The 16053-nt window shown below is 38.2% G+C and overlaps 1 protein-coding gene and 1 long non-coding RNA gene across 2 annotated transcripts; one reads left to right on the top strand and one right to left on the bottom strand.

Annotated features, from left to right (window-relative positions):
* Positions 1 to 7740: 7740 nt before the first annotated feature.
* On the top strand, positions 7741 to 10695 carry LOC149226601 (chlorophyllase-2-like). Its single transcript, XM_089377533.1, has 3 exons — positions 7741 to 7880; positions 7988 to 9296; positions 9397 to 10695. Exons 2-3 carry the CDS (start codon positions 8817 to 8819, stop codon positions 10123 to 10125), a joined length of 1209 nt encoding a protein of 402 aa, XP_089233659.1. The 5' UTR covers positions 7741 to 7880; positions 7988 to 8816; the 3' UTR covers positions 10126 to 10695.
* Positions 10696 to 15034: 4339 nt separating this feature from the next.
* On the bottom strand, positions 15035 to 15935 carry LOC149226602 (uncharacterized). Its single transcript, XR_016247062.1, has 2 exons — positions 15658 to 15935; positions 15035 to 15324 (listed from the first exon to the last, which is right to left on the bottom strand). It is a non-coding gene; the product is annotated as an uncharacterized LOC149226602 (long non-coding RNA).
* Positions 15936 to 16053: the final 118 nt, after the last annotated feature.

Genomic DNA, 16053 nt, shown 5'->3' on the forward strand with positions numbered 1-16053 from the left:
TCAACAATATAGAACAGCAGGAGAACACATCACATGTAAGAACAATATTTTATTATATGTGAGAAGATTTTTACAAGTGACCGGGAGCTAGGATCGACCGGCGTTACAAAGTCGGGCGCCCACCCGTGCACGACCGCACGGTGGTCTCACCCTCCAACTGAGTATACAACACAACCAAGTCTTATTGTCAAGCCAGGCAGGCGTGCCCGTGCATGACCCACTGCCCAACTTACAACCTCAACCCCGCTCAAGACTTGGCAGGCGGGCGCCCTTGCACACCCTCCACCTGCACCCTTAACCGAACCTCCAACTCGTGCCAAGTCCGTGTACACTGCCCGGCGAGCGGGCGCATAGCCCGCACCTTCACTGTGGCTCCTTCACCTTACTCGCACCTCCGTTAGATGATTGAAGACCGATGCTTCGATGCCAAGTTCGATGATTCAAATGCCATCCTTCCATCGCAAATATATATGCGACCTTTGTGTGGAGGTCGTGCCCTTGGCTGACTCTCCATCCTTCTCCAACCGCCGCGCCTATGCAATAATCGTGTCGCCTTTGTGTGGTCAGCCCGCCCATGGCACGGGACCGCCCACCAACCTCGCCCACACTTGCATTCGCTCCTCGGTCGGCTTGACATGATGAGCTCCCCAACTCGCCATATAAACAAGGAATGCCAACCTTGCCCGCGCATAATGTATAATGCCTCATTCCTTGGTCACTCCTTCGTCCAATTTCATGACTTTGGCTACTTCACATGGTGAGAGGGCGCGACTGGTTGGTGAGTCAACCGCAGGGCGTTACAGAATTGGTGGTGTGCGCGGCAAACTTTTTTGTCATCGTAGGGAACCTCTACAAGATGGGCAACGATGAGATATTGCGAAGATATGTACCTGAATTTGAGCGAGGTTAGATCCTCACGGAAGCACATGGGGGTGCTGTAAGAGGACACTACGCAGGACGCGCGACCACACAAAAGATTCTTCGCGCAGGGTTATGGTGGCCAACCCTGCACCAGGATTCGAAAGCGCATTGTAAGGCCTGCGATATATGTTAAAGGACGGGAAAACCATGAGGGAGGGACGAGATGCCATTAAATCCCCAATGAAACTACAACCATTTGAGAAATGGACAATCGACTTTGTAGGCCCAATCAAACCTCAGGGAAAGATGGGTGCACACTACATCATCACCGTGGCTGAGTACCTGACACAATAGGTGGAAGCACAACCGATCAAGGACTGCACGGCTGCCACGACTACAAAGTTTTTGTTCGAAAACATGTTGACACGATTTGGCTGCCTAAAAATCTTAATGAGCGATCGCGGAACACATTTCTTGAATGAAACCATCAGCGCACTCACATAAGAGTTCCAGGTTTATCACCAGAAAAGCACACCATACCACCCACAGGCTAATGGAACAATAGAGGCATTCAATAAAATACTGGAGACTGCGTTGACCAAAATATGTAACGCGCAGCAGAACGACTGGGACCTGCGCGTACCCACTGTGTTATGGGCGTATAGGACAACGTGCAAGAAATTGACGAGATAGACACCATTTCAGTTGGTCTATGGTACGAAAGTAGTCATGCTGATGGAATACATCATACCTAGTATGAAAATAATAGCGCTCACAGGCATGTCAAACCGCGAAGCTTTGGAAGAAAGGCTTGCACAATTAGAAGAACTCGAGGAAGGACGATTTCTAGCCGGATTTCACCAGCAAGTACAAAAGCAACGTGAGAAAGCCTGGCATGACCGCCATATCAAGTTGCGCACCTTCAAGGTAAACGACTTAGTGCTGCTATATGACAACAAGTTTGAAAAATTTCCCAGAAAATTCAAAATGCACTGGTTGGGACCATATGTGGTAAAAAAGGTCACAGACAGAGGCGCAGTCTAGCTAGTCAAGCTTAATGGAGAACCCTTCCCAGGAAAAGTAAACGGAAGTTGCCTGAAGCCCTACATGGGTGGGCTGACTATCTGACTAACCAACTGAAGCACAGCCTTTGCAACCCGAGGAGCCAGACAAGGGCGCAGGACTATAAACACAAGCACCAGAAGCGGTACCAAAGAAGAGGCACGAGTCAGACGCATATGATTCAAAAGCAGGAATGGAGCAAATTCAGTAGACGACATAGCAGTGTGCTACGGACCTTCGCGTAGCACAGGTGCAGTTGGAGGGGCTCTGTGCCAAGATCGCAGCACCAGCAGAGTAACTCGGGACGAGTCACGATGATTGTGTTGGGGGCCTGTTGGGCATGGGATCCCCCGCAACAGGTTTTGGGGCTTAAAGCTCGAGTTTTGGTCAATTGTATTGTAAGACTCTGTGAAGTGCGGGCGTAGAGCACAAAAGTCTAGGATGAGTCATAGGGTTGTCCGCCCTAAGAATTGTAAAATAATGTAAAGTTGTGTCGGCCTACCCGTGGTTCGCGGACCATGGGATTGTATAAATAGAGCAAGGCTCTAAGTGTAAAGACAATTTTGGGAAAAGAAAGTAATAGATAGATGTGAAGGCATGGTTAGAGAATAGAGTAAAAGTTGAAGTGTATTGGGTCGTAGTATTAGGAAGAGGCTCTGCAGCTGAGTGCGCAGAGGCCTAGTAGAGTCCGTAGCTGAGTGTGCAGACCCCTGCAACTGAGTGCGCAGGGCGGAGTTAGGTCTGTAAGTGGGATTGTACTTGAAAGGAATACTAATAAAGATAAGTTTGATTTGGAATATTGTGCATCTATGTTTCTGTTTATCTTTATGCATTTATATTGTTTATGATTACGTGCACTTACCTGAATGTTGAATGAAGTAATAAGAATATTGGGCCCTCACAAGTTAAGTTAAGCACTAATATAATAGTGCAGTAAGAATAGAGATCAAGGTAGTACTTTCTTCGTGCCCTTACAGAGGTGCGTGGAGGTAGTGGCACAGGTCACGAAGGATAGACAACTGCACAGAGTAGCACAAGCGCACAGGTTCAAACCACGAACCTCCAAAAACTTCATCAAGACATCCCTAGGGTGCGGAAACCTAGTTCCAACACCCTCCCATACTACTTTGGGTGAGACCTCAGTCCGCGCTCCGCGGACTGTTGTCAAAAGGACCAGTAGTACCAGGATTTTCTTGGCTAAATCACTTCCGAACCTGGGTCAGGCCCCACTAAGCCAACAACTGCCAAATATCCAAATGCTTTGCAACACTTGGAAAAGAAGGATAAGGTTGCCACAAAAATTGATAGAGTTCAGTTGAGACTCCACCTACAAAATTACTCGCATCTTGGAGCACAGTCAGTTAACATCATGGCTACCTACAACCGACTGCATAATGGGTTTAAGTCTCTTACACAGAAGCACGACATGTCCGCCATTAGATCTCTTGAAGCAATCAAGGGCAGGGAAGTCATCTTTCAGGAGATCAGAGAATACATTGAACATATCAAACATGCAATGGAAAGGGAACGCACATTATTCAACAATATGTCTTTGCACCATTCAAAGTGCACATGAAGCTTTCATGGTTGTGGAATAATGTACAGTCGAGCTCCAAGAACATACTGACAGAGGCATTGGAGGTGAAGGTGCGCTACAAAGGGGGTTTGGTAATCTGTGTCAAAGCCATCACGAAGGAGTTCAGAGCATGGCACACTTACATCACAAGTGAACTCCATGAAGAAGCAAATGATCTATCCATTTGATGAGTTTTGTCCTTTAGAAGTTTTGTCTTATTAGGCCACCATCTCATTTGTAAATTGTTTTATGTAATAAATGTTGTGTAATGAAGTCCAAGGGACACATGTGGAATATGAATAGCCACACATTGGAATGTAATGAGTCATATTAGAATATGAACAATCATAGGAATTCAAGAGTCATGAGGAAGCTCAAAAGTCATTGTGTTTGTTATAAATAGCTCCTCATAACTCAAAGAAGGGGCTTTTTGTTGGGCTTTTGGAGGCCTAGCCTTGGCTTCTCTTGTACCACATAGGAGATAGATTATTCTTTGGAGAAGCAAGTGTGGCTTCGTGTTCCACTATTGGATACAATGATTCACTCATGTAATAGTGTACTTGGGATCTTGCACTTATAATAAGAAGCTCAATGAGCTGACATTCCTTCATACATGTATCATAGATGTAGTTGGACTATTCTGGTTATGTGTATGGTATATGTTGCTTTATTCACATACTAAGTTAATGAACTATTTTGTTGCTTAGTTATGGCTATTATTGAATGAATGTTGTTATGTTTTAAATATTGTTGCTTAGTATGTGGACTAATTTGTAGGTAGCCAACAAATCTTTCTCTTATCCCTAGGACCCCCTTTAGGATAATACTATTACTATTACATTGGGAGTCTCACAAAGCTCACATTCTTGCTAACCCAAAGAGGTGTTGTATTCTCTTATGTTCGATTGTAACCAAGGAATTTCTTGGAAAACCATTCCAATGGTGGGCAGGTCATATGATGGGATGGGACTCCTACACCAAACGGTGTGAGGTCTAATTGGGACTTCACATCGAGGAAATCCCCTTACAATGTTGATGGAATCCAACACCGTCAATAAACCCCTTGTTGTAGACTTGAAGATCCTTGGAGCAGACTTGAAGAACTTTTGAGCAAAGTTTCTACTCTTCCATGAAGCAGATCTTGGAGAGCATTTTGAAGCAGATCTTGGATAACATCTTGAAGCAGTGTTGTATATTTCAACAATGATTTGTAGCACACTTCTGAAGTAGAAGGAATCTTGAAGCTAGCTAGGGTAAGATCACCTATGTTTTGATGATCTAAGTATTTCCGACACACACACACACACACACACACACACATATAACACTTAAAAATCAACATTGAAAACAAAAATGTCGATACATTATAGATTAGAAGATTTAAAATGTCAAGAAATTGCACCATACAAAAAAAGGGTGCTATCAATATCACTACTTTTCAAAACGAGCATAAAAATCAGCACTATAAGTGACCTCTAAAAAAAAGGAGAACTAAGTCAAGTTATCGTTAAGTTAGTAACTTTGTTTATTGTGCCTGTTTTAAATATACTCACTCCTAGCTATCTATATATCCTTTAGATTAGATATATTTTCATTCTAATCGATATTATATCATATCCAAAATCTCTTTAGTGCCAATCAGACGCACATACTAATGGAGATCACTACAACAAATGAGAGTGGATCCAATTGGGACATGCCATTAGGTGATCCTCCCTCATTATTGTTGGCATAATTTTCTAAACCATCAATAGAGCATTACCACTTAATAAGTCCAAGTTCCATCAAATTGCATTAAATACACTAGGACTATTGTACGAATCCACCTTGAAAAGAGAATATTAGACATGGTGTGGTGACACCCAAATATTATGTGGATTTATTATTGCATTGAATTCATTCAAATAAATGATCAAACCACAATCCAACTATACATAATCCTTTGATTACATGTCATTGTGTTCCTCATATCTTTGCAATTAGCTTATGTAATCAAACAAGAGACCCACATCATCAAACCGTGCACTTGTAAATTACATGCTTATAGGCTTGATCTTAATAATTTGTTAATGAGATTGTGCTTACAACAAAATAATCTCATTGCATCCTTAAATAAAAGGGCAACCTCATTGCAACTAATTTTGTTTGAAGCGCCTTTATGTCAAGTGACTACATGATGAGGTATTGCGACCTTTTATGAATGTGAAGCCCACCTCAAAACAACAGAGTCACGTAAAATTGAAGGAGATTCTATATCATTACAAATTGAAGAATGCATCAAACACAAGGATAACCAAGAATGGTGAAAAATTAATAGCATTACCATGTGGATTGCATAAAACATTAACTTAAATATGTTGACTGGTTATGTAACAACATTATATCAATTGACGAGATTTAAGGATATGTTTTATATGTGGCTCAACATTGAGCTCACCATTGTCAAATATGCTTATGGCGACATAAATAACAATATAATTTATGATGTTTCCACAACATCCAACTCTTGAAGCTTTTGTTTATGCAAAGAAACACATAAGAACTTTTATCTTCTTTACTTTGCAATTGATGTAGAAAAAGGTGTTACACATCCCACTTCGTAAACATTGCTATTACCAATTCAAAATACTTGGGAAAAAACTAATTATGGCTCAAGGTTTGATTGTAGTGCGATTTTAGATATGCACATGGAATCACTAAACATGTCTAGAGGTGTAAATTTGAAGAAAAAGGGCTTTTATTTTCCATTATGGAACTATTAAAAGATCAATAATATGTCAAATGAGAGGTGAGTAAATCCTCTAACACTTTATAATAATGACATTACAATGTATATTAATAACTATACTTGATTAGTGGTTGAATTTGTCATTAAATATATTTGATAATTATCTCAACATTAATATCCAAGTAAAACATATATGTTTATACATTTATTTTTATTCTTTTAAAACTAAGTAACTTTATATAATTAATATAAAAGTGAATGTCATCTAAACTTTAAACAAAATTCCATTAATTTTACTAAAATCCTTTGCATATTTCCATAACCAATCTAACTCCATGATCAATAACAACAATGAATGACTTACTACCAACCAAATTGAAATTGAATAGTGTTGATATGTGCCTCATCGATTTTAAATATAACTAATAAAAAATTATATAGTGACTTTTCAATTATGTGTTTCTATGAAATAGTAAGAAAACAAATAAATATATATAACTAATAAAAAATTATATAGTGCCTTTTCAATTATGTGTTTTTATGAAATAGTGAGAACACAAATAAATATATGATTAGGAAATCTATATTAAAAAATTATTAACACCCAATTCAATATCAAAAATGACATCCTAGCATCATCGGGCCTTCATAGACTATGTATTTCATACCTACTCTCCTTCCACTTTACATTAATTATTTACCTTTAAAAAGACATATGTATTAATTATATAAAAATGAGATATAAATGAAATTGTCTTGCCTAAATATATTTCCAATTGTCATTTTTTAATTTGTGCTTTTTAATTTTCACATTTTAAATAATCATTTAAAAATAATTCTAAAATAAAATAATCTTTTTAACTTTTAAAAATATTAATTTAACTGGTTTTCATTCAAATAAACAAAACTTTCACATCATTAAATATCATATTTAAATCTTAAAAAGAATATTCAAAATATTTATATTCTAATAATATATATATTTTGAATTTGGGTTTAGAATATTTAAAAATGTTTATGTTTTGATAAGGTTTTGTTTTTTCATTTAAAGTTGCGTGGTTTTCCTTGAATAAGAGTAATGACTCAACATACATTAGCCATTGTCTTTCTTGTTGGTTTGACCACTGAATTATGATAGCTTTTCCCACTTGAAGTCGTACATTTTGAGCCTTCAATAATATTTTCCAAATTGTATCAAAATATAGCCAAAACTTCAAAAAATCTTGCAGTAACAGTAGCAGTATTGGAATCATGTGTTTTTTTATCGGTATTTAAATCATATTTTTAATAATGGTAAAAACAGATTCACACAATCAAAAACCTTAAAACACCCAAAATATTGAAATTTGACAAATATAAATTGAATTTAGAAAAATTCCTACACATTTGATCAAAATAAAGCCAAAATTTCCGTTATTTTCAAAGGCAAATCAACAGTGGTTAGACTACGGCTTTAAACATGGCCATTTCCTTTTACAACACCTGTAGTCGATTTTAATACCGCCAAATCCACGTAAAACCTTCCACTTATTCTCTCAATCGCTGCCGTCTACTCTTACTTAATTCCTCCTTTCTCGGATTCCACTGACGCTGCTCTCTACGATTGATTCTTCTATACATTTTTGACAGTTCTGAGGTTCCTCTTCTCAAAAGGTTCAAATCATTATCATTTATTGTAGATAATTAGGCAAATGATCTAAAAGGTTATTGTGGGGTGAGCAGAAGGTTTCAATTTTACTGATGGATTGTTGTTGTTTCAGGTTGTTGGGGGTGAGCTCAAGGTTTCAATTTTACCGAAGGATTTTTGTTGTTTCAGGCTTTGGAATTCTATTTGAGTTGGGTTTGCATATTTTAGCCTTTTGGAGCTGGGCTTGATCATTTTTCCTTTTGGACCTCCTTTTTCTGAGTTGGGTAGATTATTTAGCAGCTAATGCAATAATAATTTTCCTGAGGGATTCTTGTCGTTTCAGGTTTTAGAATTCTATGAGTTGGCTTTGGGTTTGCATATTTTAGCGTTTTGGAAGAGTTTTGTTGTTTCAGATTTTGGAATTCTATTTGAGTAGGTTTTGGGGTTGCATATTTTAGCATTTTGGAGGTGGGCCTGGATCATTTAGCCTTTTGGAATATTTTTGGGCAGGGAAGGGAGCGGGGGAAGATTTGGGTTTGCATATCTTAGCGTTTTGGAGGAGTTTTATTGTTTCAGATTTTGGAATTCTATTTGAGTTGGGTTTGGGTTTTGCATATTTTGCATTTTGGAGGTGGGCTTGGATCATTTAATCCTTTGGAATTGTTTAGCCTCTAATGCCCATTTGTTTCCTCAGGGAAATTTTGGAATTCTATTTGAGTTGGGTTTGGGTTTTGCATATTTTAGCATTTTGGAGGTGGGCTTGGATCATTTAATCTTTTGGAATTGTTTAGCCTCTAATGCCCATTTGTTTCTTCCGGGGAATTTTTTGGTTTGCCTGAGCGACGCTTCAGTGCGCCCACGACAACGGTAAGGGACAGCCACTAGTGTTGGCCGCGGTTGTTGCTGTGGCGACTACGAAATGTACAGTGCTACATTGGGGCAGTTTTACTTTTGGAAGAGAGATGGTGACCCAATCTAGGCATGCTCCCTTCATAAACGCGCCACTCATCAGGGCTCCAAGGCGGCGGCGAGTTCTGAAGGGGCATGCACTGTTTGTAAAGTTGTGTGGCCGCGTTACCGAGGTTTATGCATGCAGTGCAGGTTCAGCAGAGTTTGGGTTGCCGCGGCCAAAGGTTTCAGCCAGAAAAAATGCACCGAAGGCAACAACACGCATCAATGGCACGTGGCAGGAAAGTGAGGAACTGCGGGAGGACGTGTTCAAACCAGGTCGGTTTCCAGTTCAAATCCTCACAATACCCCACACGACAACGCATGGATCCACCACACCAGCAGCACCTAAGCCCTTGCTCCTCGCTCTCCCTGACCAACCTGGAGAGTACCCTGTTCTCCTGTTCTTCCATGGCTACTTGTTTCTCAATTCCTTCTACAGCCAACTTCTTCACCATATCGCCTCCCATGGATACATTGCAATTGCTCCTCAGGTATTTTTATATACTCGAACAGAACATATGCATATATTCATTGTATATATGCATGTCCAGCCTCGGACTAATGGAAGTAGCCTTCATTTACTTTTTACAGATGTACCGTGTAACTGGAGCTGACGCAACCCCTGAAATAGCTGACGCAGCGGCGATTTGTGACTGGCTGCCGGAGGGGCTTTCTTCTTATCTGCCTGACGAGACCCGGCCGGACTTCCAGAATGTGGCTATGGCTGGGCACAGTCGCGGCGGCAAGGTGGCATTCGGGCTGGCCCTGGGTCGAACCTCGCAGACAACAAAGTTAAATTTCTCAGCCCTTGTGGGTTTAGATCCAGTGGATGGTATGGCCCGTGGCCATCAAACTCAACCGCGGATCCTCACTTATAAACCCCAGTCCTTCAACTTCATCATCCCGAGCTTGGTGATCGGATCGGGCCTGGGGCCATTAAAGAGAAACCCTTTCTTCCCTCCCTGCGCTCCGGAGGGGGTCAGCCACCGTGAATTCTTCAATGAATGCCGGGCGCCGGCGTATCATTTCGTGCCGTCGGATTACGGACATGTGGATTTCCTAGACGATGAGACTGGAGGGATAAGGGGGAAGTGGAGTTACTGTCTCTGCAAGAATGGGGTATCGCGGGAGCCAATGCGCAGGTTTTGCGGTGGAATTATGGTTGCCTTTCTCAACGCCTATCTGAGAAATGATTCCGCGGCTTTCAACGACCTTCTCATTCATCCCTCGCATGCCCCAGTAAAGCTCGAGCGCCCGCAGTCTCTTGTCCCGGAAGTTGAACAGAATTCAGGAGAATCTCTGCTGCGTCGGACGGTTTAGTTCATCTTTGCTATTCAAACAGGACCTTGTGGCCTGCCATATCCATTTCATCTCTGCTATTCAAGCACGACCTTGTGGCCTGCTCATATCCATACCCATTTCCTGCAAATGTTGCGGGGCTCCTCTATGTCAAAAGACTTCCAATATCACGGTAGATAGCACTACCGTCTATTCTTATTTAAATTTGAAAATGGATTTGATTTACTTTCACACAGGTCTATTCTTCTATACCTCTATGTTCTTTTCTAAACAAGAACAAATTACATATATTGCGAGAGCAAGATTACAGATGACAACCCTATTTCTGGCGGTTTAGCAGAAATAAAACTGCTTGGAGAGGGCTTTCCTATTTTGTGTGCATGGCTACTATTAGATACATGGAGACTGTCTTTTACATCTAAAAACCGTATTTTTAGAGTGCAAGACAGAATTCTATTTGGTAATTGCAGAATCTACCTTGAGCCTGGAATTGCCGAGTTCTCAGTCACCAGTCTGAGACTCCAAAGTCTATACGAGAAGGTATGGACAGTCTGTAGTGCTGTTGGGAATTTTTTACTGTTGATAGCTTCATCGTTGTTGGGTGATCTATTCCTACAAATGCTTTGAAGGGGCAACACCTCTTCCAGGAAACATTTGTCTGATATTGTGTTCAATTTTAACTTTGACAGAAAGGATGACCTATTAGTTTCTACATCTCCCTGTCTCGACTTAGGCAAAATTGTTGCACTTGGAGTGGAAAGATTTTTGTGACATTACAAGTGAAGATTACTTTCCTTGGTGACGTGACAGAGATAAATAAGTCAAGAATATGCCATTTCTCTTTGAAATAATAAGGAAAAGCAACACTTGTACTCACCATATTTTTTTGTGAGATTCTGAGCTAAGACTATCTTGAACCTGACTCTGTCGCCTCACATAAACAAATAAAAAAAGAAGATATAAAACAAGAAGATAGAAGTGTCACTTCAAGTTTGCTCGAATCTCAAGCAGTAGAAAGTGAATGGTTCATAAACATAAGTATACAATCAAATACGTATTTATCTATGTATATATTCAGCTTGTATATGTTTAGTTTGAACATTTGAAGTTGTATATTTTTGGGTTCCAACATTTTTCCTATACTTCCTTGAGAAGAAGGGATGGGAAGTGTATCATGCTGTTGTTGGGGAATTTTGACTGTTGACATATTGATTGTTGTTGGGTGATTTATTCCTGCAAATTCCTTTGAAGGTGCAACACCCCTTCCAGGAAATCTCTGACATTATGTTCAATTTTGACTTTAACTGAAAGCATGAACTCTCAGTTTGTACATCTTCCCCTCGACCTAGAGGCAAGATTGTTGCACTTGTACTCGCAAGATTTATATGTGGCATTCCGAGGAAAGACTATATGCCTTTGTGACGTTACATGTACAAATAAATCAAGAAGATGCCATTTCTGTTTGAAATAACATAGCAAGGCAGCACTTATACTGGCAAGATTTCTGTGATATTTCAAGCTTAGACGATTTCAAGCTGCCTCTGTCATACACAAATAGGACAAGAATTTTAATTTCAACGATGCTGGCATCTCAAGCAGGAAATGTAAGTTGGAAATATAAGTATAAAATCAAGCATGTATATATTCAACTTGTATATGTTCAATTTAGACATTTGAACTTTTATATTTTTGGGTTTGACATTCAATCAACCAGCGAATTGTGCCTATGTAGAAGTAATTATCTCCCACCGTAAAAAAAAGAATGGACAAAGTGGTTGAATGGAACATTGAAAATGTCAAACCGATGAATTTTTACCAGGAAAAGGGTTTTGTCTAAAAGATGTAAACTATATTCTAAATTTCCAATCACTGTTTTGTTTTTGAGTTTTTAAATTCTGGGCACGAGGTCAATCTCTACTGTTGCATCGGTATTGTTTTTTTATATTGAACAGGAGGTTTAATTTCTGCAATTAGTTCGGTTTCGAGTAAGAGGTTAATTTTCACAGTTGCTTTGGTCTATTTAGTTAAGTACTTTTCCTTTGTCATAAATTGTTGGTCCATAGATATTCTGTTCTTGTATTCTTTGTCATAAATTGTTGGTCCATAGATACTCTGTTTTTGTATTCTTCATTTTAAATAGAAGGTCTAATTTTAGGTGCTCTGTCCTGTTTTTCTATAATTTTAAATAGAAGATTTAGTTTTTACAGTTACTCTGGTTGGTTGGTCTAGTTCTTTTTCTTTGCCGTAAATTATTGGTTGTTAGGGATCAAAGAACCTCAGAGTGAAAGTGATAGCGGCCATATGCACTTGCACCATTGAAACAGTTACTCTGGTTAGTTCGTATAGTACTTTTTCTTTGTCATAAATTATTATTGGTAGGTTGGGAAGTATTTGTATAGTACTTTTTCTGTCATAAATTATTATAGGTTAGTTGGGAAGTATTTGGGGAATTTGCAGAAGTTACAAAGTCAAAGCTATCAACTTATCAACTTGTTTTATATGCGGTTATATTAGGATAACATTGTAATACAAGTATTTTAAGAAAGTATTTATTATGAAAGTAATATAAGTATTTTAAGAATATACTTTTATTTTCATCGAGGGACAAAGCAAAATTTAAAACCATTAAATTACTTTATCCATTACAAAGTAATCTAAGAAAGTATTTTTATATTTTTATTATTATTTTTCAATCAGAAATATCTTTATATTTTATATCACAGTATTTTTATATTTTTTCTTATTATTTTTCAATAAAAATTATCTTTATATTTTATATAAAAAAACCTGGAATGAAGATACAGATACATCGTATAAAGATACAAAATACATGGTATAAAGACATGGTGAGGGATAAAGCCAGGCTTAAAACCTAACAAAATTTATCATGTCATTTTCAGTAAAATAAAATTTACTGAAAACCATTACAACAAAATTCAACATCTCCATCAGCAATCTCTTTAGCCAAGTTTATATAGCTTTCCATCGGGTTGGTAAGGATTTTCCAATCAACTGGGCAACAACTTGTGAATCTGCCAGCGACGCAATTTCACTTGGTGTAATTTCTATAAGCGATTGAACGGTTTAAGAAAAGCCAGGGATACAGCCAGGTTGTTGGTTTCTTCTCTAATATTCTAAGCGGATTTCTTGCAAATCTTCTTACAAGGATATGATAAACTCCCTCTGGGCCTGAAGGGCCAGGATTGCTTTTTGGATGCTCCATAAAATTACTGTGTATGTTTCTGTCTCGAAATCCATTCTTCTGTGTAACTGTTTGGAGGTGTTAACTTTTTTCTGAGAAGATTTTCGAGTTTTTTCCAATAGTATAGGAGATTCACAAGTTTATACTCCATCTTTTCAAAAGTTTATACTCCAGGTTTAAAGCCATCTCCTATTATTGTTGTTAACCGTAGTCTATCTATTACTTGTTTGGGATGTTTTTTCCACTTATTTGTGGGTCTAATTGGCTCAGAATCTTGCTGGGATTTGTTAGTTGTTTAGGAGGTTTTTCCTATTTATTGGTGGGTCTAATTTGCTTAGAATATTGCTGGGATGTGTTGAAGTCACAAGTTTGAATTGTAAACTTTCCACAATCCCAGTATCCCAAGGTTTTCCAGGGTGCTGAATCCATGTATGCTGTGAAAAACCTAATTTAAACAACAAAATTTGATGAATTTTTTTTAGCCAAATTCCAATCAAAAACTCCAAAACAAAACCAAATTCTAACTAAAAATTCCAAAACATAAACCACCCAAAACATAAACCACCCTTTACTGTTAATCCCAGTGCCAAAATTTGAAACCTACCTTATTGTTAAGCTCAGTTATCCAAAAATTTGAAACCCGTTACATTCAGCTGTTTGCCTGAATAGCTATAATTGGAGTTGGTTTTCAACAGTGTATGAGATTCAAAAGTTTATGCCCGCTATTTAAAAATACCACCTATTATTGTTAAGCTCAGTTCAAATTTTGAAACATGTTACATTCAGTTGTTTTCCTGAATAGGTCGACATGCATGATAATTGGAATTGGTTTCCAATAGTGTATGAGATTCAAAAGCCACCTATAATTGTTAAGCTCAGTCATCCAAAATTTGAAATTCGTTACATTCAGCTGTTTCCTTGAATAGGTCGACATGCATAACAAATACGCCTTGGGCATAATTTATTGTCTCTGGAAATGTCATCGCTTTCATGGTTGGATATCGTTATCATGGGTGGACAGCGAAATTTTCGAGGGCCTAACTTCCCGGCAATAGTTTATGGGTGGTAAGTTGTGGAGGGTTTGTCCACATATTTTCTGGTTTAATTTGCTCAGAAATAGATAAGAATTTGTTGGAATTACAAATTTGGGTTGTGAATATTTCTCAATTTAAGCTTTTCTAGATTTATTTAGATTTAATTGCCCCAAATATTTCTAAAAATGTTGAATCTTTAAATACAATCAAAAATGGAATTTAAATAACAAAGTTCAAAATTTGACCAAATTAACTTATATGCAGTAGAGTGTTGAATCTTCATATACAATAAAAACAAATTTTAAATAACAAAATTCAAATTTACCAAAAAAAAATAAAATTTTAAACAATAAATTTTAAACCATACAATTTAAAACAAATTTTAAATAACAAAATTCAAATTTACCAAAAAAATATAAAATTTTAAACAATAAATTTTAAACCATACAATTTAAAATTTGACCAAATTTGTATTTGCCTGATCCTAAATCAAAAACTCCAAAAACTTATAAATGATGGAAAAGGATAGATAGAAAACGACTTTTCCATGAATCGGTGTACAAATTGCTTTTAACAGCGGGATATTCTTGAGATGTACAAGGTAGGAAGAGTATCAGCTTTCTAGCATTTGTGCTATCAAATATGCCATGGCTTTATGGTTGTGGTTCCATATCAAGGATATCTCCAAACTTGGTCAGAGATGTTACATTCAAAAAATAAATGATGGGATGTTTCTTCGTTACTTTTGCAGAAGGGGCTTCTCGACTGTTCCTCCTTTGACCTAAATTTCCCTGGTCAGCAGTTTCCCACGAGCTAACAGCTAGAGAAACAAACCGATTTTGAGAATTCAAAAATCGAGCTATACATTCCTCCATTTGATTTCCTGCGAGAGGGGAAGGAGGTTTCTAATCAGCAGCGAAGATACTCCTCTCTGAATATGTTTCAGATCATGATCCCCATATGAGAGTGTTTGTTTGCACTTTTCTGATAAAAAATAAACCAGTGAGGTTACATTGCTCCAGAAAGGAAACATTGATGAGTCTAGCCTTTGCAAAGATATGGATCCGGAGCCTCCCCTTAAAGGTATGAGAGAGAAAAAATATTCATGACCTTAGGCGATGTGCAGAGAGAAATGATATTTTGATTAAGGGAGGAGAGCTTAAGAAGAGTGCTTGGGGTCGTTTTTAGCAGAGAAGTCCAGAATTTCAGCGAGTCTATTCAGTGTGCTATCATTAACATTAAGGGCATATAATTACGTTTTATATTCTTTAGTTGTCCTATGGAAGCATTCAACATTTCGATATTTGGATACAGTACCTTTAAATCTTCTGCAATAATTGTTGAGTCTCCTCCCATCAACAGAGTGCCACCCCCCGGAAGCATTCAATATGCGGCATTCAGATATGTTGATGAAGTACCTTTAAATCTTTTGCAATAATTTATGAGGCTCCTCCATCAACAACAGCGTCATCCACGAACTGGGAACGATCTATTTTCCTTGACCCTTTGAACCATTTCAGTGCCAGGAAATTTTCCTCTCAAGCATAAGCATGAGGCGGAGGCGGCAGCCCTGCCATATTGTTCTGGATGCGTTGAAAAACGCGGCAGCCCTGCCATATTGTTCTGGATGCGTTGAAAAACTCTTTGCTGTAAGTGTTAAATTTATTTTTCAATGAATTTTCACAGTTTCGCTGAACTGTGTTGAGGTTGACT

The sequence above is a fragment of the Pinus tabuliformis genome, chromosome J (genome assembly GCF_031772625.1).
Source record: "Pinus tabuliformis cultivar Carrire ecotype Pingquan chromosome J, CPIR1, whole genome shotgun sequence".
NCBI classification, from domain to species: Eukaryota; Viridiplantae; Streptophyta; class Pinopsida; order Pinales; family Pinaceae; genus Pinus; species Pinus tabuliformis.

Coding starts and splice junctions, on each gene's coding strand:
- LOC149226601 (XM_089377533.1), top strand. CDS start 8,817: ATGGTGACCCAATCTAGGCATGCTCCCTTCATAAACGCGCCACTCATC. Junction 9,297..9,396: donor ACATTGCAATTGCTCCTCAG/GTATTTTTATAT, acceptor TACTTTTTACAG/ATGTACCGTGTAACTGGAGC.